The sequence below is a fragment of the Canis lupus genome, chromosome 1 (genome assembly GCF_003254725.2).
Source record: "Canis lupus dingo isolate Sandy chromosome 1, ASM325472v2, whole genome shotgun sequence".
Taxonomy (NCBI): domain Eukaryota; kingdom Metazoa; phylum Chordata; class Mammalia; order Carnivora; family Canidae; genus Canis; species Canis lupus.
In genome coordinates this window covers 14,510,488-14,530,443 of record NC_064243.1, presented here as the reverse complement: position 1 = coordinate 14,530,443, position 19,956 = coordinate 14,510,488, and the positions used below count along the sequence as shown (strand labels likewise).

The following is a 19,956-nucleotide window of genomic DNA, read 5'->3' as shown; positions in this document are numbered from 1 at the left end:
ATACCAAAAATTCACCATTTTAAAGTGTACAATTCAGTAGTTTTAGTGTATTTACAAAATTGTGCAGGCCTTGCAGACGCCGCCGCCCCGGAGTAGCCCTCGCCATCCAGCCATGGTCACCCCACCGCGTTCTTTGACATCGCGTGGACGACGAGCCTTTGGGCCGCGTCTCCTTCGAGCTGTTTGCAGACAAAATTCCAAAGACAGCAGAGAACTTTCGTGCTCTGAGTACTGGACAGAAGGGATTCAGTTACAAAGGTTCCTTCTTTCACAGGATTAACCCCGGGAATTATGTGCCAGGGTGGGGACTTCACGCGTCACAATGGCACTGGTTGCAAGTCCATCTACGGGGAGAAGTTTGATGACGAGAACTTCATCCTGAAGCACACGGGGCCTGGCATCTTGTCCATGGCCAACGCTGGACCCAACACAAACGGTTCCCAGTTTTTCATCTGCACCGCCAAGACTGAGTGGTTGGATGGCAAGCATGTGGTCTTTGGCAAGGTCAAGGAGGGCATGAACATCGTGGAAGCCATAGGAGCGCTTCGGGTCCAGGAATGGCAAGACCAGCAAGAAGATCACCATCACCGACTGTGGACAGATCTGATGACTCTAACTCCTGTTTTATCTGAACTTCCAGACCGTTCCTTTAGCTCAGAAGAGTGCCCCTCCACCCCCACCTGCTTGAAATAGCCCAGTCTCCGCACTCTCCCTGCAGTTCTGCGGGCTCCGTGGTTCCTTTCCCCAGATCTAGCTGGATTGCAGAGTTCAGTTGATGATGATGAAATAAAATCTAAACCACAAAAAAAAAAAAAAAAAAAAGTGCAATCATCATTATTCTGTATTTCAGAACACTTTCATCATCCCCAAAAGATATCCTATACCCATTAGGAGTCATTCTCCTCTGTCACCAGCCCCTGGCAAACCATTGATCTATTTTATGTTTTATGGATTTGTCTATTCTAGATATTTTACATAAGTGAAATCATACAATAAATGGCCTTTTGTGTCTGGCTTCTTTCAGTTAGCATGTTTTCAGGGCTTATATATGTTGTAGCATGTGTGAAATAATACTCTATTGTATGGTTATATCCCATTTTATTCATTCATCAGTTGATGGACATTTGATTCGTTTGTATTTTGTTGCCATTGTGAATAATGTTTTAGTGAACGTTCATGAACAAGTTTTTATGTGAATATAGGTTTCCAGTTTCTTGGATATATGCCTAAGTACATATTACATGGGAATTCTATATTTAACTTGTTGAGGAACTGCCAAACTTTTACCAAGAAGTCAAGCCATTTTAAATTCCAACCAGCAGTGTATGTGGGTTCTGCATTCTTTACATCTTCTGAAACACTTGTTAGTATCTGTGTTTTTGATTATAGCCATCTAGTGGGTTTGAAGTGGTAACTCATTGTAGTTTGGTTTTCATTTCCCTAATGACTAATGATGTTGAGCATCCTTCAGTATACTTATTAGCCTTTCATGTATCTTCTTTAGGAAAATGTCTGTTTAAATCTTTGCCCATTTTGAAGTTGTGTTCCTTTTTGATTAAATTATAGTGTTTTATATTTTGTAGATATAAGTTCTTTATCAGATGCTTGATTTGTAAATACTTTCTCACATTCTGTAGATTGTGTTTTCACTTTCTATATGGTGACTTTTTTTTTCTAATTCTAGTGTAGCTAACATACAGTGTTATATTAGTTTCAGGTGTATTATATAGTGAGTCAAGAGTTCCATATATTATTGTTCAACGAAATAAATATAATCTTAATCCCTTTTAACTATTTCATGCATCTCACCACCCTCCTCCCCTTTGGTAACCATCTGTTTGTTGTCTGTATTGAAAGAGTGTTTTTGATTTGTCTCTTCTCTTATTATTTTTATTATTTATTAATCTCACAGTACTGTAGTTCAGAAATCCAAAATGGGTGTTGTGATAGGCGAAATGGGCTGAAATTAAGGTATTGGCAGGTCTGTGTTTTTTCTGGAGTTTCTAGGAAGCCTTTAAATAGCTTCTAGAAGTTGCCTGTATTCCTTGGCTTATGACCCATTTCCACTTTTAAGGACCTTTGCTATTACACTGGTCCAACTTGAATAATCCAGGATAATCGCTTTAAGATCAACTGATTAGCAATCTTAATTCCATCTATATGTAAAATAACAGATTCATAGAGAAGCCAGGGATTAGGATTTTTTTTTTACCTACCACATTGCTAATGCTTTTGTGTTGCACCTAAGAAGTCATGGCCTAAGCCAAGGACACAAAGAATTGCTTCCATATTTTCTACTAAAAGTTTTGTTTATTTATTTTTAAATATTTTATTTATTTATTCATGAGCGACGAGAGAGAGAGAGAGAGAGAGAGAGAGAGAGAGAGAGGCAGAGACATAGAGGGAGAAGCAGGCTCCATGCAGGGAGCCTGATGTGGGACTCCATCCAGGGACTCCAGGATCACTCCCTGGGCCAAAGGCAAGTGCTAAACTGCTGAGCCACCCAGGCGTCCCTCCTACTGAAAGTTTTATAGTTTTCACGGTTATATTTAGGTCTGTGATCCATTTTTAATTAGTTTTTGCTAATGAATAATCGTCCACTTGCCTTCTTTGACATGTGGATATCTGTTTTTTTTTTAATTTTTTTTTATTTTCATTTTTTTATTTTTTATTTTTTGATATCTGTTTATCCCAATACCATCTGTTGAAAAATTCTGTAAATCTAAAATCAAGAAGTATGATTCCTCTCTCCTTATTCTTTTTCAAGATTAGTTTGGTTTGGGGGAACCTGGCTGGCTCAGTCAGAAGAGAATGCGGCTCTTGATCTTGAGGTTGTTAAGTTTAAGCCCCATGTTGGATGTAGAGATTACTTAAATAAAAAACTTAAAATAAGTCAATCAAATAAAGATAATTATCATATGAACTCAGTCATGTGGAATTTAAGAAACAAAGCAGAGGATCATAGGGGAAGAGAGGAAACAAATAAAACAAGACAAAATCAGACAGAAACCAATCATAAAAGACTCTTAATCAGGAGACTGAGGGTCGCTGGAGGGGGAATGGGGTAACTGGGTGATGGGCATTAAGGAGGGCACGTGATGTAATGAGCACTGGTATCATATAAGACGAATTTTTTTTTTTAAAATTGCCTTAGGATTGTTCATTGCTAGTATATAAAAATTTAAATTTTGTTTGTTGATCTTGTGTTCTGCAACTTTGGTAAATTTAGGTCTAATGATCTTTTAGTGGATTTCTTAGGGTTTTTTTATATTTAAAATAGAAATAGTTTTACTTCTTTCTTTCCAATCTGGATGCCTTTGGTTTCCTGGAGTTTTTATGAGAAATCAGCAGTCATTTAAATTACTCTTTCTCTCTATGTAAAAATATTATTTTTCTCTGGCTACTTTTAAATTTTTTTTTTTTTTTTGACTTTCAGCAATTTGATTATGTTGTGCCTAAGTTTCTGTTCTCCTTATTGTCATTGGTGTTCTTTGAGCTCGTTGAGTTTGTGTCTGCCCCATTTCTTGTTTTATCTATTGTTGACTCCAGTTTCACATATGTCAGATCTTTGGCTATTGTCTCATGAGTTCCTGAGGCTCTGCTAATTTTTTTTTTCAATCTTTTTTTCTCTCTGTGCTTGAATTTGGATAATTTCTGTTACTCTGTCTTGAAGGCCACTGACTCCTTTTCAGTTATTTCCACTTTGTTATTAAACTGTTTAAAGAATTTTAAATTTCAGATAATTTTGTTTTTAGAATTTCCATTGGCATATTTTTGTAGTCTCAATTTTTCTAAGATTCCCTCCTTTCTTTCATTGTGTGCACATATTCCTTTATTTCACCGAGCATAGTTTTAGTTGTTATTTTGAAATCTTAGTGTACTAAGCATAGTTAGTAATGATTTTAAAATCTTGGTCTACTAATACCAACGTCTGGATTATCTTCGAGTTGGTCCCTATTGATTGTGTTTAGTCTTGAGACTGTGTCACATTTTATTGGTTCTTGTGTATCCAGTAGTTTTGGACATAACACAAATCAAGTGTGTTATGTTGTGGAGATAGGGTTCTATTCTGTTTTTTCAAACAGTGTTGTGTTTTTTCCTAAGAAATTATTTTCTTTTTTGTTTAGAAATTATTTTCTTGAATTCAGCCTGCAAACTCAGATAGTAGCTTAAATGTCATTTTACATTTGTTTTTTGGGTTTTTTTTTTTGGAATTTTTCGTCTTTAGCTAGACTGGTTGCAGTCCACCCCGTGTGTGCATTGTTCAGGAGTTAGCCAGAGATTTGGGCAGGAAAACTGGAGTTGTTTTCATTTTAAATGAAAAATAATCGTAGGTAAATAATTTCCAATGTTTTATCTTAACAATTAAATAAAAATAAGTTTCTTTATTTTTCTTATTATTACAGATCGAGCTGGGAGCATCAGTACTCTCGATTCTTTAGACTTTGCAAGATACTCAGATGATGGTAACAGGGAAACAGATGAGAGAGTGGCAGGTGAGTCACATTGTGAAGACAGATTTGGAATCTTTGACATTCAAGAAATTAAAAAATGACTTGAGGAATTCTCTTCCTTCTACAATTTGGTATGTGAATATAATTATGTAGTTATTACACAAAATTATGTTACTAATTTGTTGGCTCTAAGGAACATCTGAACCCTCAACTTGCTCTTCCAATTGTGCTGTGGGTTTTTGGTAATACACACCTAAAATTTGTTGAGTTCTGCTTGTGACCAACAGTTTACAACCATATAGTTCTAACTGGTATAAAGCAGGTTTAAGGTAGCTGTGGTTTATTGCAAAGTTAATTGGACCTTGTCTTCCTCATTCTTTGATCTTCCAAACCGGGCATGATATTTAGGTGTTCTATATCAGCACAAGATTACTGATTGTAAAAATTGGTTGAAATACTTCTGTGCTGGCTGGTGAATAAAAGTTGGTGTTGAGACCTCAAGGTGCTGCTCCCTAGCCATCATAGCACCTCTCCAGAAATTTCCCTTGACTTTCCTATGAGCCAGAAAATAAAGGTTAATACTTGGTATAGCAGGGGCCTCCAGGACCTCGCTTATTCCAGTAAGAACACCAACATTCTTTCTAAATACTTAGTTATACCAATCGCCTTCCCCTCTCTACCTTCCCACCTGTTCTGTCCACATCTAATGAAGCCAGTTAGATTCTGGTCCAGGTTCCACCCTGGAAATTATCTGTGTAGCAGCCTGGCTCCTTTTAGTGTCAAAAGTTTGGTATCTGTCGAGTGCTTCAAAGCTATGGCTATCTATAATTGAAGACATTCTTGAGTGCTTTGCAGGAATTGTAGTTTTCATAGGACATTGGCTCTTAGATGGGGAAAGCAGACATACATCAATTAGGTAGTTAGATCTCCACCAGAATGATGGGCACTCCTGGAGCAGGAGGGTTGCCACATAGGACAGGTGGGGGTAATGGGGGCAATATGGTATCAGGGAATACCCGTAATGTGGATTCCTTTCTTGACAACTCTGTTGAATTTTTCTTCCATTTACTGGGACAAGTTTGTTACAGTCTACCTAATGTTTACCTATCATGGTCATTATGAATAAAAGTGAGTACTAATTTTTATGTAGCACTTGCTCTATTGTAATCACTGTTCTAAATGTGTATTAACTCATTGACTTAGAGTTGTCATCATCCTCTCCTCCCCAGGAGACTAAGACATTCAGAGGGATTATTTAAGACTTAAATAGCAAGGCTAGAATTCAAATACAGATAGCCCAGCAACAGAGCTCACAACTGGCTTTGCCATGTAGTAGTGTATCATAACAGGAAGGATGAGATTTGACCTGATTATAAATGATATTTCAATATATGATTTTCATTCATTACTCAAGAATAAAGATATTGAATAATTATAGATCTCAGATGGTATTGTATGAGTTAGAAAAAAAATGATGTAACTTTTATTTCAGCAGGAGCTAAGAGAAGATTCAGCAGTGTAAATAGTAGTAATATTACTTAAATGGGAAAGCCATTGGAAGAGTTTGAGGTGCCTCCCTATATCAAATCAAGATTTAGTCATAAGCGTTATTTATTGACTTGTATCAAAACAGTAAATCACATCAGTTTTGTCTAAAAATTAACAAATTAAATGGAAATTATTCAAATAATTTTAGGACTAATTTATCCTACTTATTTTATCATTTGGTAAGTCACCTTGTATTATATATTTATGTAGTACATGTTAGATATTAGATATTTTATGTTATATGTTAGAATTAATATATGGTAGTTTATTAGACTAACCAAATATATCTGGTTTTGTATATTGTATTACTGTTCAAATGGTTATATAATTAGAAAGTAACTCCTACCGAAAAATAGATCACATAATTGTTTTCTTTCTTTTTATTTCCATTTGAAAACTCAAATTATAGATTTAGTCAGATGTAAGAGGTTCATTATTCTTGTTATTTAGGTATTTTTAGTGTTTCTAATTAGGAGAAACATTACCGATGTAAAAGCAACATATTATAACCAAGCATACCTAAGCATGAAATGTTACAAATACATGATGGTTTTGACCTTATATTTTTAATCTAAAAATGATACTCTGTTTCTAGGTTTGAGGAGATAAAGTAAGTTTTGATCATTATACAGTGCTAACATGTAAATAAATGCTTTTATCTTCATTGGAAAAGGGAAGAAAAACGTGTTATTACAAGAGAATAACTTTCAGACTTTCAGTGCTCTTGTACCATAGTTTGTAATTGAATCAAATGTGATATTTGGGTGAAACTTAATGAAAAAGTTTTAATTAATCACGATTCCCATTTCCAAAAAGATTTGTAGATCTTTGCTAACCATTGGTAGGAACTTAAAAGCTTATCAACAGACCAATAATCCAGAAAAGATTCTGTCGACTGTGATTGGATCACATGTAAACCTCATTAAGAAAACAGAAATTTCTTTATTAAGTTTTTCTATACCTGTCTTGGGCAGAAGGAGGTTATAGATAACACAGATATTGAGTCCATTGCCCCTCCACATAAATGTAGGGTCTGCTCCAACCTTTATTCAGCTGCTGCTGTTTATAAGACAGAGAGATACTGTTTGTTTTCAGCATAATTCTTACCATCTTTTTCTTAAATTTAAAAATCTGATTATTAAAAAAAAAAAAAAAAAAAAAAAAAAAAAATCTGATTATTTTATCAAGTCTGTATAGGTTTTCCTTCAAAGAGGAAGACATCTCTAAATAAACTGATGTTCATTGGGCATCTGCTCTGTGTCAGGCACTGTGTAGGATGCTTTGTATAAAGTATTTTATTTAATCTTGTTAACAATCCTGAAGAATAGGTCATGATATTCTTATTTTATAGATGGGAAAACTGAGGCTCACCACGATTGACAGATCCGCCCTGTAGCCTCCATATGATAAGGGATCAGGGTATGAACACATAAGTTTTGTTTTGTTTTGTTTTAAGATTTTTTTTTTATTTATTCATGAGAGACAGAGAGAGAGAGGCAGAGACACAGGCAGAGGGAGAAGCAGGCTCCATGAGGAAGCCAGATGCCACTCAGGCATCCCTGAGCACATAAGTTTTTATTCCAGAGCCCACAATTTATTTTTTAGTACCAGGCTGTAGCTTTGACCGATCTATACATTCCTGTGGGTAGATAGTCAAATTGTCTCTTTCCTGTAAAAGACTATTTCAATATAGCCGTTTTCTTTTAAAAGAAGTAAACTTTTTTAAAAAGATTTTATTTATTTATTTGAGACAGGAGAAAGAGAAGCACAAGCAAGAGGGGGCACAGAGGCAGAGGGAGAAGCAGACTCCCTGCTGAGCAGGGAGCAGACTTGGGGTTCAGTCCCAGGACCCTGAGATCATGACCCGAGCCAAAGGCAGACGCTTAACCAACTGAGCCGCCCCAGTGCCCCTAAAAGAAGTAATTTTTTAAAAGCTTTTTATTTTAGGGACGCCTGGGTGGCTCAGCAGGTTGAGCATCTACCTTTGGCTCAGGGCATGATCCTGGAGTCCCGGGATCAAGTCCCACATCGAGCTCCCTGTGTGGAGCCTGCTTCTCCCTTTGCCTGTATCTTTGCCTCTCTCTCTGTCTCATGAATAAATAAATAAAATCTTCAGTAAAAACAACTTTTTATTTTAAATAGCTTCCATTTCTGAATTTAGAACTATAAATTTTCACATAAAAATGAGTTCAAAAGTAGTTGACATGAAACTGAAATGAGCTTAACCTGAGCTTCTGTATATTAAAGAAATCTAGTGTTACTTGGTGCATGTATAGGGCACCTCTTAAATTTTTAAGTTTTCTTAAAGATAGCAAGGGACATGTTCTAAATGTTGGGATTGCCATTTTAAAATTTATTTTAGACATTCTAAGCATCTGTTATGTGTTAGGTACTAGATATAGAAACATGAAATAGATAAAGTTTCTGCTCTCAAGGAATTTGTCCTGAAAAATGTCTGTAATAAAATAAATGTTTGGTACTTTAGAAACAGTGGTGAGAGACTTGTTAATTTTGGAACCACCTATAACCGTGTCTCAGTTTCACATGATCCATCTTTTAGCATCAGAGTCTCTGACTATCCATTTATTCAACTAATATTTGTTGAGTATTTATTCTATACTCACGGTATTATGCTGTTCTATTAACAGTTTTCAACAAAATAGACATTTGAAGCCTCTATAAAGCTTACATAATCTAGTAGACCTTCTAAAATGACTTTCATATTTTTGCCTGGGAAATAAACTGGCCTGTCCACTGATTAAGAAACAGCCTTCTCGTCCCTTAGCTATTGGCCTCAATGTATATATCCTGGCCTGTCCACTGATTAAGAAACAGCCTTCTCGTCCCTTAGCTAATGGCCTCAACGTATATATCCAGATTTATCATATTAAATGAACCTATTTGTTTCCTGATGTATTTCTCCTCTAGTACAGATATTTATGACTTCCTATTAGTAGTACTTTTGTTTTTCTTATTTTGAGGCTTACTTAAATCTTTATGATTTTAAATGAAGTAGATGCTCAAACAAGACTTTAATATGGTTGAAAGGTATTATAATTTATATGATAAGTCAAAAAGGTCTGAACTAGGATAATTTTCAGAGACAATTGAGATGAACAGTTTTTTAGGGGGGTTTCTTGAGGGGTGGAATTAATATGGCTTGGCTTGGACATTTAATTAATGTGGACTGAGTAAGCACAGTGGATAAGTGAAGAGTAATTTCCAGGTTTCCTATTTGGATATCTGTATAGACAGTGGTGCCATTAATGGAGAGAGGCTGCCGGAGGAAGAAGGAGAGCAGATTTGAGAGGAAGATGATAAAATTCATTTAGATAGATCAAATTCAAAACTTAGGAGACATTCAGGTGGGCATGTCCTAGAGATAATTAGGTAGGTCTGTATCTTTGGGAAAAGGTAAAGATTTTTGAATCTTCAGAGTACTTGTTACAGTTAAAACCATGAGTGGATGTCATCCCAGTGGGATATGTAGGCCAAGAAAAGGGCCAAGATGATACCTTGAAAAATACCAGCTTTGCGATGAGTAATAAAGGAATCTATATGAGAACCTAAGCAGGAAGGATAGTAATAATAAGAATTTTGGGGGTTTTTTGTTTTTTTTCTTTTAAGGTTTGGGGAAGATGATTTCCCCCCCACTGAAATAAATACAGAAAACTAAATGTCTATAAACTATAGAGATTGCTTCTTGCTTCCGTTCATTTATTTTTCACTATTTACTAAGTCATGCCAATAGTACTATTCCATTCTAAAGTCTATAATAGGCAGAGAGAATTCTCTAAACCCCGGAGGGGTGGTAAATCCCTACAGTTGTAGGATTTTTGTATAATTTTTAGGAATAGATTTTTATTCTAACAATTTTAAAAGAATCTTCCAATCTTAGAATTCTGTTCCTGGGATAATAAAATAAGTATTAAAAAAAGGGGAAGTGGTATTTTATTATGAAGTCAAATGACTTTATAGTCAGAAAAAAAAGATCCAGGGAATTCTGACTTGAAAGAAGATGGTTTCATGTCTACTATGGGAAGGACTTTGACTCAGTTTTGTTGATTTGAACTCTACAACAGTAAACAGGAGTGAGAATAAGAAAAGTACTTGACTCTGATCAGAGTCCTGTCAGAATTATGGAAGTTTTTTCCAAAATAAGATTTTGAGTTTCATGCCAGGATGATCAAAGACTAGCAGATATTTCAAGATAATACAGTGATATATTGATTGGGGCCACAAGGGATTGATATTTTTTTCTTTTTTGAAATTTAACACTTTACCTTTCATGTAAAGTCACGAGGATATAATCTTTAAACATTCAGGTACCTCTGACAGTATACCAGTATTCCAACTCCTGCTGAAAAAAGCAACAATTTCAACTACTAGAGTTGTTTATACTGAAAATTATTAATTATTTTGATAAGATTATAATATGCAATATTAGAATATACCTACATATTTGCAGTTATTAGTTTAATTCCAATAAAATTGCCTTCAGTAGGGTTAAACTAGTAGTAGAGGATTGAGATGGTGGAGTGAGCAGGTCACCTGGGTAGTTGGTTCCTACAGTGTTTTTTACAAACAATACACATCCTCAAACATTTTTATGAAGAATTAAAATATTTGAAAAATACTTGGAAGTTATTTGGTACAATATATCTCTTTACAAGATTATTAATTTTGAGCTTTAATTTTTTTAAGTAAAGGAGACAAATCCATATATGTTTGAATATAGCTCTTCAGACCTTTCTTGTGAAACTTTCTGATATAATTGTAATTACTTGATCCTACTGTGCCTTTATAGAGATGTACTATAGCTTCAAAGATATGCCTTTGTCTTTTAAAGTCTATATTGTATATTAAGAAACATGCAGCAGAGTGAATTCATTTTGATAAGCACTATCTTTTCAAAGCATTGGTAACTTTTACTGACATTTGGCAATGTATTTGTAAATGTGCATAAAAATATAAATTCTTGCCGTCTGACATGGGTTTTTCTGGCTTTCTGTGCCTTGATCATTCAGTGTTTTGCTCTTAGTCACCTAAACTTTTCACCAATTGAATTTGAGTTTTTCACAGTTTGTGTTTTAACCCTTTTTTTAATTTTTTTTTTTTCATATTTCTATCATTCTGGTGCAGGCATTTCTGATCTGCAATTGTTCTGTAATATGTCTTACTAAATTTATAAGTAATACTGAAAGCATAATATATATACTGATTTTACTTAAGGTATAGTTAAGTATTTTTAGATCAAAATCAATTACATAGAGCTTTGAAATTAAAAAAAAAAAAAAAGTAAATCTGTATTGTACTTACATACCGAATGTGTGCAGTCTGACTTTAAACACAAACTCTGTTTCCAGAAGTGTAAGTTTTAGGGAAAATGTTTTAACTTTGTTGCACAGAAATATTTGCAGATCAGCATTGCTAACTACCAAAAAAGAAATAGTAACATACATGTCATACTTTTAGTTGTGCTTCATGTTGCTGCAGTGAAGTTCTGTGCATCAAAATAATTGGCCTTCATGTACTAGATGTGATTCAATTACATCTTAAGTTTTTAATGAAAATATGCAAACTGAGTGAATCCTAATTTTTCCATATATTTTTATAGCTTTATTGTCTCTGATAGCATCTCATTTGCCATCTTTTTTGTTTATTAATCAGGAAAAAATTGCCATTTTTAAATTTTTTTATTTGTTAGTTTTTATGCAGAACTATTTAAATAGTATAATTTTGTTTAATATCCAGTTGTGACAGAGATCACTTAATTTTCCCAGAGCTTTACTTCCAGGAAATGGCTTTTTTCCTCACAGCTAAGTTTGTTTTTTCTTCAGAGCAATATTTATATATTTTAAAGAAAGTTCCCAGTTAAGACACATGTAGTTAAATGTTGCTCATGATAAAACATTTTCAAGAGCTTTTAAAAATGTTTCCTCAGTAGTCACATTTATCTTATCAGTAACAAGAGAAGTCTTTTAGTTTCACTAGTTAGTATCTCTTAACATGAAGAGATATCTATTTGGAGAGTTACCAGAAACTTTGAATTCCTGCTTAATTATACTTAGTATCCTTAGTACTATACTATACTTTTAGAATTGTACACTATCATTTACTTTGGAATGGTCTTAAATAGAAATGAAAAGACAAGCTATTTCTATTTCTTCTGGATTTAAATGAAACCTAAAACCATAGGAACATTTTTAAGATATGTGTTTAACATATCTATGCTTGTTTATAGAAAACATACTTTTGTTGTTAGAAAAACTTACAGCCATCCCAACATTTGTTAAATACTTAAACCATGTTTCTTCAACATCTTAATGAAGGGATATATTCACTAATGTTTTTGTATGTTGATTTATAACATTATTCTAGATAATGCTTTTAAAAATACTTTTCTCATTTTTAATCCTAAGGTTTTCTTAAAGTATATTTGCTTGAACTTGATCTAAATTTTTGTCTTGTTCCCTATAATTATGTCACTTGAAAACATTCCATTACATTTTCTTACCTATGCTGAGTGAAGTACAAGACCCAGATTACTAATATTTTTATTTACCTAAATGAGAGTATGCCATAGATTTTATTTTTAAATAGAGCTGTTCCCTGTCAGACAGCTAGAACATTTGACCAACAATCCCCTGAATTCTAAAACTATGGAAAACATTCACCAGTTTGCTTGCAAACCAACTCTGCTGCATGCGTTCACAAATTTCATAAAGATTGCATGCTTTCTGTTTTCAATACAAATTGTATTTTTTTTTCATACCCATCCTTGCTTTTTATTTTTTAATTTTGTTTCCCTTTTCTTGGTTGGATGCCTATGTGTGTTTATTCCAAATCCCTGTCCAGTCCTGGAGTTTGAACTACGGAAAGCCAAGGAGACCATTCAGGCCCTCCGAGCCAACCTGACAAAGGCTGCAGGTGGTGTACATAAAACTTTTTTGAGACTTTTTCTACTTTGACAATGTAGAAGTAGCTGAGAAATGTTCAAATGTAAAATAGTAAAGTATTTGTATTTTCTTCCACCAGAACATGAAGTTCCTTTACAGGAACGAAAAAATTACAAATCAAGTCCTGAAATTCAGGTGGGTGAATGACGGACCTAAAAGTATCTTCTACATAAAATGATAGCACAAGTATTAAAGGAAGGAAACTTATAGTATTGTATCTTTTATTTTGCCTGTAGGAACCAATCAAACCTCTTGAAAAGAGAGCTCTAAACTTCTTAGTCAATGAATTTTTATTGAAGAATAACTACAAGCTTACTTCAATAACCTTTTCAGATGAAAATGATGACCAGGTACAATTACTATTTTTTTTTTGACAGTGATTTGTTTCCTTTTTCATTTGTATATATTTTCTCTTTTATTTAGTTTCTCTAATTTTTAAGTCATACGTGTACAGTAAAATTCTATTAATACTAGTTAGCAAACACTTCTCAGCCCACCCAGTCTGGTATTCTTTTGGCCATGCACCCATTGCCACACTCAACTGTTACTGTCTTAGTCCCAATGTATCTGTTTCTTCGCCTTACTAATATCTCCACCTTCTAAATTTCTCCGTTTTCGCGTCAGTCATCTCTCTTACCTACTGCTTTAACTCCTTTGTTATCATTTCTAAATTTATAAGCCCTCTCAACTTTCTTTTTAGTTTATCCTCTGCCTACCTCTCCAACATTATCTTTGCCTCTTCATTATAATCTTGCCAAACAGAAGGGCTTGCATCCCCCTCAACATATCTGGTTCCTATAGAGTTTTCTGCTTTTGTTCATTCTTCCCCTTGTCTCTGAAATAATTAGTTCTCCTATCTCTTTATTGCCATGTGCCTTGTGAATACCTAAACCTTTTCCAAGGGAGCGCACAGGTCATCACCTTTCCAAAACCTTTCCTTCTGTCTCAAGACAGAAACTGACTCCTTTCTCTGAATTCTTGATAGTTTTTTAATTATAATATCTATAATAATTCAGATTCTACCTATTTCCTTATGTCTTTGAAGACTGTGAAAGCCCCTGAATGGTTTCCCAAATAAATTATAAAAAGTTAAAGATATCAAATTAGTACTAAATTTTGATATATTGGAGAAAGAGAGAATGGTAGGGCAATATATTTGCATATAATCTGGAATTTTATAAAGCTCTTCAAAAAATCTTTGCTCATAGAATGCTTGAGATGACATACCTTTTTGTACCTCAGTAATAAAATTGTGTTAGATTGAATTCAAGTGAATGTTTCATATGCAATAAATCAAAGAACAGCTATTTGGATTCTGAAATTTTTCAGAAGCATTTTTAATAATATAAGTTGGATTCAAACAGCTATAGAAGGCAGGCAAGCAGGTTAAATTGCTTGCTTACCCACCAGAGATTACACTAAATGTATACAGGTTAAAATATTAAAGAAAGGAAGAACAAAATTAATCCCATCAATTAGTTTACTTATAAATAATGGGTACAACTTATAAACTAAGATTTTCTTAATAGAGACATGTTCTATAACTTCATGCAAATATTTAAGTATGTTTTACCAGCTTGAAAGTTAACATAATCTTAAAAGTTAAGTGTTTGCATTTTTGAGAGATTTAATAAATAAAAAGATTGTATATGCAACATCTTGACATCGTAGGCAGTTTAACTGTTTACTTAGACTATCAGGAAACTTAGAAGAAGAATATTGGGCAGTAGAAGATGTAAAGTAAGTTTAATGATGATATTTTCCCACTTGGAACTACACTTTGACATTACAACAAAATTATGATTATCTTGGGTTTTCAAGATACTAGCTATAAGGAATAAAATGAATCTTAAAAATGCAGGAAAAAAAATGCAGGATAAAATTTCTCCAGGTTTTAAAAATATTATTATCATTTATATTTTAGGATTTTGAACTCTGGGATGATGTAGGATTAAACATTCCAAAACCTCCAGACTTACTACAGCTCTACCGAGATTTTGGAAATCATCAAGTGACTGGGAAAGACCTTGTGGATGTGGCCAGTGGTGTAGAAGAAGATGAATTAGAGGCTCTTACACCAGTTTTAGGCAACCTTCCTCCAAGCCTTGAAACTCCTCAGACTGTAGAGGTGAGCAGTATTAATTAACTAGTCAGGTCAGCAAAAACTATTTAAATTGTATAAGCATGCTATGAGATCTTGAGTTTCTGTTTTTCTCCCATTTTGATTTTAGAATTCCTTGCTAGTACAGAAATTAGAAGATAAAATTAGTTTATTAAATAATGAAAAATGGTCTTTGATGGAGCAAATCAGAAGACTTGAAAGGTTAGTACTCAATCATCATTTCTAAAAAAACCTCTTAAAGGTTGTAAAGAAATTAACAGATTTTATAAATATATAAAATAATACCTAAGTTGTAAGACATAATTTTTAATATTCTAGTACTTTTTAAAGAAAGTTTTATAATTGTTTTGCATATTTAATATATTCTTTTTCCAAAAAATGTTATTAAGGCATCATAGTAATCATGTAACTAATTAATTCTTGGAAGCAAGGAACATGGTTTTCACTTCCCCATGGTTGTGTCAGTATTAATAAAATAACTCCTTCACACTAATGTTGTAAACATTTCCCACTGATTATTTCATTTAATTCTTATTAATATCCTGTCAGTTAGATGGAATTATTCCCATTTTGCAAATATAGAAAAGAAGGTTATAAGCCAGTTCAAAACAGAATTTATAAGGCTATTTTTATGCTTCATGGTAAGCGTTTGTAGTTATACTTTTAGGTATATGAAGCATTCGTGTATAGAGTACAGAAAAGATTAATCAGTTGTCAAACAATTTTCAATTAATGTGTGATGCTTTTAATGTATAAAACCTAATATGAAAAAAAACAAAAAACAAAACAAAACAACAACAACAACAAAAAAACCTAAAATGAGGTTTGTTTATGGTATTGCCACAGTTTTAAGAATATAGTTGTTTTCTGATAATTTCTCTTTCTTGCTGCAGTGAAATGGACTTCCTCAAAAATGAACACTTTGCCATCCCAGTAGTTTGTGACTCTGTTCAACCTTCTTTGGATCATAAAGACTCTGAAGACAGTGGACAGAATCCAGTTATAAATAACACAGACAAGGGAAAAGACAAAAATAACCATCTTTCAAAATCAGATGAAGTTGATTCCACTATTCCTAAGGAGAATTTCCCAAATTCTGTCCCCAGGAGAGAAAAAGAAGAAGTTCCGTCTTCTCCATCAAGTAAAAACACAGTTCATTTTGATAAACCCAATAGGTTAGTATGCAGCCTACGTTTTGAGTGCATCTTTCAGCTATCTAATACCTCGCCCAACTAGAGGAGCTTCATTTCTTATTTTGCAGGTCAAATGTATAAATTTTTACACTTGGCATAAACTTAACACATAGCAAAGTACATATCTCAAAAAAAAAAAAACCAAAACACAAAGTAATTACTAAGTTAAATTACATTAAAGAGGATTAAAACATAAATGGAATTGTATCTATCTTAGCAAAGTACTTAGACCCATAAAATAATATGTATATTCTGTGTGCTGTAAACTCTTGTACCCAGTGATTTTATTTTTTTTAATTTGTTTATTTGAGAGAGAGCACAAGCTGGAAGGGCAGAGGGAGAGGGAGAATCTGAAGTAGACTCCCTGCAAGTGCAGAGCCAAACGCAGGCTCTATCTCACAATCCTGGATCTCGACCTGAGCTAAAACCAAGAGTTGGACACTAAACCAGCTGCACCACCCAGGCAGCCCCATAGCCAGGGATTTTTACTTTTTCTCTGTTCAGGTTATTAACAGACTCAGTAGAAGGTTTTGGTACTGCATAGTTACCAGTGTAAATAGGGGAATTGTTTCTGCTCCTAGTCCCCTTTCCTGTGTCTGCTTCCATGACTAATATTGTATTATTGATATTCTCTTGATTCATTTACTTTACTTTTATTGAGTCTCAGTGATTGAACTCAGATAACAGTGGTACATGCCCTTTATGATCAGATTTTTTAGTGGAGGAGACAAAGTATAATTTAAAATTTTTTTAGGTATTGTGAAGAAATCATTTTAATAAAGGAATGTTTACTGTCCTCTTTTTTATATTTTAGGCACAGTTCTAAATTCTTTCTGTACACTGACTTATTTCATCCTCACAGATAGCCTATGGTGCAATTCTGAGCTGCAAGTCATGCTTTCTCCTTCCATTAAACAGACGGATATTACACCTAGTTTTGGAATATAATAGGAAAGTATGACTGATTTCTTTTAGACTTAGAGGTACTCATTTTTAAGAAGCATTTGATTTTTTTGTAAGTAAATCTTTCTACTGATGAGCCACAACTTTTTGTAAAATTTCTATCCACATTTTTCTTTAGGTATTATGGAGGTTACAGAGTTGAAATAGATAGAGCCCAGTCTTCAAGCTGCATTTTTTTCTAGTATGGATAAGATAGAGTCATAAAAATCTATGTTTAGATACTCAACAATAATGGCAATTATAGTAGTTCTTTAATGTTTAGGAGTACTTCCATATATCTCTTTTGATGTACAAAAGTCACTTTGTGGAGAAAGATGGTTATTAAATTTGTTCAGCTAATATTTTTAGTTCTTAACTGTGCTAGGCAGTGTTAACAAGGAACAAATGGAAGGCAAAACATACGGTAATCACATGGTATGAGAGAGACCAACAATCAGACAATCATAAAGTGTGAAAAATAGAAATATAAGAGAAGTTTAGCTTGCTTTGGGAACACACATCGGGGCACCTAATGTAAGTCATCAAAACAGGTAGTTTTCAGGGAAGAAGTGTTTAAGCTGAGGCCTGCCAACTAAATAGGAGTTAACCAAACGAAAAGAGAGGAAGGAGTGTTCCCACTCATGGAAGATAGCATGTGCTAAGAGCATACCACACATTTTGGGGAACTAAGAAGAATTTAGTAAGTAAGGTTTAAGCAAAGACAGTCATATAATCCACATTAACTCATTTTAGAGAGCTGGGACATGATGGTATCTAAGTTTTAGAAAGAGTCCTCTAAGGTAGAGTTGATTGGAGAGTAGCAAAATTGGAGGAAAGAAGCCTAATTGGGGGGTGGTGGGTTGTCTATTGGAAGAATCCAGGTAAGAAATGATTGAGGTATTGGAATGAAGTAAGTAGAATTTAAGATAGTTAGAAGGTAAAAGCTTGATTGGATTTGGAGTTAAAAGAAAGGGAAAGATACAGGCTGATTTGTGGTTTCTGGGTTGGTTGATTAGGATCATGGCTGTTCCACTGAAAGAATATGAGAGAAGGAACATAGATGAGCAAATACTTGAGCTTTGGTACATTACTCTTACTCTGTAATCATAGAAATTACTGAATGCCACTTCATAGTATATACTATATAGCCTCTATTTTATAACTTTTAGCATTAGCCCTTTTCTTTGTAGATTGAGATAAAGTACAACTCAGTCATATTTTGTGAATACTACTACACAGAAACTAGTGTCATTTTAGAGAATAATGTTTTACCTTCATTTCTTAAATATAAGCTAATATTTTCTATTGCAAAAATAAAATACTTTCCTTTACAATATACCATAAATGTTGACTGAGCCTCTGCTTCATTTACCTTTAATTATTACCTCTTTTACGTGGCTCTCTAACATTAAGGTTTATCATTATCATTAGAGAGGTCTGCAAAACTTTAATTCCTGTCAGCAATTTTTTATCCACCTTACTGGACTATTGGGAATTGTGGAGAAAAAAGTCCTCATTTCAGATTTTGCAAATACATTCTATAATCATTGATCTGTTCTATATTTCAGGTTTGATCCGATATTTACAGGCTTTTCACTCATAGAACTTGAAACTATTTTAAAATCAGTTATTGCTAATTTCTTCCCCTGTATAATTCACTAGTGAATTATTCTTCAAATCATTGGTGGTTGAAAAATCCAGTTAGCATTTGTGGGGCAGGATGAATGAAGGAATAGGAGTTATAACATGCAATTTACCTTCTCCTAAATACCGATGGTAACTATTTGGTATTGTCCCTTTTTCATCCAATTTTTCTTCTAGGAAATTGTCTCCTGCTTTCCATCAAGCTCTACTCTCTTTTTGTCGAATGTCGGCAGATAGTCGTTTAGGATCAGAGGTAAATTATACCGTATATTCTTGGAACTTTCTTAAAATATTTGATTTTTCTTCTTATCTGTAGTAAGACTCCATTTCAAATAAACATCTGTTTTTTAAAATAATAGCCTAGGAAATAATACCTAAAATTTTAAGCTTTTAAGAAAGGTAGTTGATTATTTCTGTCATTTAGACTAAAGTTTTGTCTACTATTAAAGGGACCTTTTTGTATCTATTTTTAATTTGTTATGTCTGACATATGGTAATATGCCTTTTTTTGGTATAATTCAGAAAACCAGTGTTAAATGTACATATTGTTTGTATTTCAGTTGGTTTTAGATTACCCCATTATTTTTACTTCATTAGGAGTGGTTATCTTTTTTTGGTTTTTTTTAAGATTTTATTTATTTGAGAAAGAGAACACAAGTAGGGTGGAAAGGCAGAGGTAGAGGGAAAAGCAGACTCCCTGCTGAGCAGGGAGCCTGACTTGGGTATGACCTGGGCTGAAGGCAGATACTTAACCCACTGAGTCACCCAAGCACCCCAGGAATGATTATCTTTGATCGCTGAGTTTGTTAGCTCTCAGATTCCTCAAGTGCTTTTTAATTGATGGAGGCTCATCTTGAAAGGACATTTTAATGATTTTTTTAAAAGATTTATTTATTTATTTATTTAACACACACACACACACACACACACACACACACACACAAACAGGCAGGGGGAGAAGCAGGCTCCATGCAGGGAGCCCCACGCGGGACTCCATCCCGGGTCTCCAGGATCACGCCCTGAACGGAAGGCACTGCTAAACTGCTAAGCCACCGGGGCTGCCCTGTTGTTTTTAAGATTTTTAAATTTATTTA

General features: G+C 33.9%; 1 protein-coding gene and 1 pseudogene across 9 annotated transcripts in view; both read left to right on the top strand.

Annotated features, from left to right (window-relative positions):
• RELCH (RAB11 binding and LisH domain, coiled-coil and HEAT repeat containing) overlaps positions 1 to 19,956 on the top strand; it is a 110,436-nt gene that overhangs the window by 16,016 nt on the left and 74,464 nt on the right. For 7 of the 9 annotated variants that reach the window (XR_003126089.3, XM_025422112.3, XM_025422111.3 and 4 more), the window contains exons 2-9: positions 4,407 to 4,496; positions 12,861 to 12,932; positions 13,041 to 13,096; positions 13,198 to 13,311; positions 14,886 to 15,089; positions 15,193 to 15,284; positions 15,977 to 16,258; positions 19,040 to 19,115. Coding sequence is in view for 8 of the 9 variants with exons in the window: in XM_025422112.3 (XP_025277897.3) it covers positions 4,407 to 4,496; positions 12,861 to 12,932; positions 13,041 to 13,096; positions 13,198 to 13,311; positions 14,886 to 15,089; positions 15,193 to 15,284; positions 15,977 to 16,258; positions 19,040 to 19,115 (986 nt within the window). In the remaining variant the exon portion in view is untranslated. The remainder of the gene's footprint in view (positions 1 to 4,406; positions 4,497 to 12,860; positions 12,933 to 13,040; positions 13,097 to 13,197; positions 13,312 to 14,885; positions 15,090 to 15,192; positions 15,285 to 15,976; positions 16,259 to 19,039; positions 19,116 to 19,956) is intronic. The other 2 variants (XM_025422114.3, XM_025422113.3) reach the window with 1 other exon arrangement.
• LOC112644040 (peptidyl-prolyl cis-trans isomerase A-like) lies at positions 152 to 723 on the top strand (annotated as a pseudogene).